This window comes from Nicotiana tomentosiformis, chromosome 4 (genome assembly GCF_000390325.3).
Source record: "Nicotiana tomentosiformis chromosome 4, ASM39032v3, whole genome shotgun sequence".
NCBI lineage: Eukaryota > Viridiplantae > Streptophyta > Magnoliopsida > Solanales > Solanaceae > Nicotiana > Nicotiana tomentosiformis.
In genome coordinates, this window is record NC_090815.1 from 44,832,880 (window position 1) to 44,835,228 (window position 2,349).

At 41.4% G+C, this 2,349-nt stretch overlaps 1 protein-coding gene across 1 annotated transcript; it reads right to left on the bottom strand.

The window, feature by feature from the left end:
• Positions 1–566: 566 nt before the first annotated feature.
• On the bottom strand, positions 567–1,220 carry LOC138909597 (uncharacterized). Its single transcript, XM_070200804.1, has one exon. It carries the CDS (start codon positions 1,218–1,220, stop codon positions 567–569), a length of 654 nt encoding a protein of 217 aa, XP_070056905.1.
• Between the last annotated feature and the right edge of the window lie 1,129 nt (positions 1,221–2,349).

The window sequence follows — 2,349 nt, forward strand, 5'->3', positions numbered from 1 at the left end:
TAACAAGTTGCATAGAGTCTTGTTGAATGCCTCAGTTAGATCATTGGCGACAACATTGTACATAGAAGAGTTACGTTGCTTGAATCCAAAGAGATCACAAATCTTGTTCATCAACCTATTGTCGAATGGCTTGCCATTATCCGTTATTATGTAACGAGGAATGCCAAAGCAATAGATAATGTTTACTCGGATGAAACTTGCAACATTTTTCTTCTTTACTTCCTTAAGAGCAACAACTTCAGCCCATTTTGAGAAGTAGTCAGTTGCAGCCAAGATGTATAAGTGCCCACTAGAGGATTTTGGCAGTGGTCCATTAACATTTAGTCCCCAAGCGTCAAATGGCCATGATGCAACAGTCAAATGTAGCACTTCAGGAGGCTGATGAATAAAATTTGCATGGAACTGGCAAGCCTTGCATCTTCGAGCATAGTCCAAGCAATCTTCTACCATTGTCGGCCAATAATATCCCATCCTTTTTATATGGAAGTGGAGCTTTGGTCCAGACGTATGTGATCCACATACCCCAAAATGTGCTTCTTGCAAAGCTTGGAGTGCTTCATCTTCCCCTAAGCATCACAGAGTACTCCCTCGAATGATTTTCTGTATAAAGTATCTTTGTAATAAAGGAAGCGAGGTGCACGACGACGGATTTCAGTCCTTCTCCTCGGATTTTCTGGAAGTATTCCGTAGCTCAAGTAATCGATAATGTATTTTTGCCAGTCTTCCTTCTCAGCTTCAGAAACAATGACAAGATGCTCGAGTTCATTTTCTTCACTCTCATTCTCATTTGGAGGTGATGCTACCCATTTTTGGTAGATAGTAACTTGCGCTTGATCATGTAGGGTTAACGATGAAGCTAGGGCAGCTAAAGCATCAACCTTCTTGTTTTCTTTCCTAGGCACATGTTGAATAGTCACATCACCGACCCACCTCATTACATTTTTAGCATAATTATGATATGGGTGTATATCCGATTTCTTGACCTCGTAACTACCTAAAAGCTGGTTGATCACTAACTGAGAGTCACCAAAGACTTGCAATTGCAACTGCTTCATTTCGGCAGCCGTTTCAAGCCCAAGAGTTAACGCTTGACACTCAGCAATGTTGTTGGAGCAGAGTTGCATCAACGTAAAAGAGTAGGGTAGAACCTCACCTTGAGAAGTGACAAATACTACGCCAGCACCAGCTCCTCCGCGATGCGCAGCACCATCAAAGTACATCTTAAATAGAGGTTGAACTTCAATGACCATTGCGTCCTCATCAGGTAGTTCATCAGTTAGCTCCCAATCATCAGGTATAGGGTGATCTGCCAAGAAGTCCGCTAACGCTTGTCCTTTTATAGTCTTTTGAGGGATGTACACAATTTTAAATTATTGAAACTGGAGGTACCACCTTGCTAGTCGATCACTAAGGAGTAAGGACAGGTTTTGACATCACAAACTTGATGGGATTTGCTCTAGAAACAAGACGAACGACATGAGGTTAAAAGTAGTGCTTCAACTTTTGGATTGAGAAGACTAGCGCCAAACATAACTTTTCGATTGGCGAATAATTTAGCTCATTTGGTGTCATCATCCTGCTAAAGTAGTAAAGGGAGTTTTCTTTCCCTTCACTATTTTCTTGGGACAACAGAGCTCCAACAAACCTTTCTTGTGCCAAAATATATAGTATCAATGGCTTTCTAGGTACAGGGGCTACCAAAACTGGAGGCATCATCAAATAAGTTTTAATATTTTCAAAGGCATTGCTACAAGCCTGGTCCCACTTGAAAGGAACGCCTTTCTTCATGAGGCGACTGAATGGTTGGCACCTCCCAGCTAGGTTTGAGACGAATCTCCTAAGATATGCTAGCTTTTTTGTAGACTTTTCAGTTCATGAATATCTCGAGGTTCCGACATTTTTAAAATTGCATCTACTTTGGCTTGATCAATTTTGATCCGTCGATGCCGGACAATGAAACCAAGGAACTTTCCAGAAGTAACTCCAAAGGCACATTTCTACGGATTCATCCTAAGTTGGTACCTCTGGAGCAACTCAAGCACCATTTTCAAGTCTTTCAAGTAGTCGCTCTTCTTTCTTGATTTTACCACCAAGTCGTCAACATAGCATTCGATATTCTTGTGGTGAAGGTCATCAAAAATATTCTGCATATCTCTTTGGTAAGTAGCACCAGCGTTCTTCAAGCCAAAAGGCATTACCTTGTAGTAATAAATACTATTGGGGGTGCGAAATGCAGTAAGCTCTTCATCTTTCGATGCCATGCGAATTTGGTTGTAGCCCAATGAACCATCCATAAATGACATTGACTCGTACCCAGTAGTACCATCGATCACCAACTCTGGAATAGGA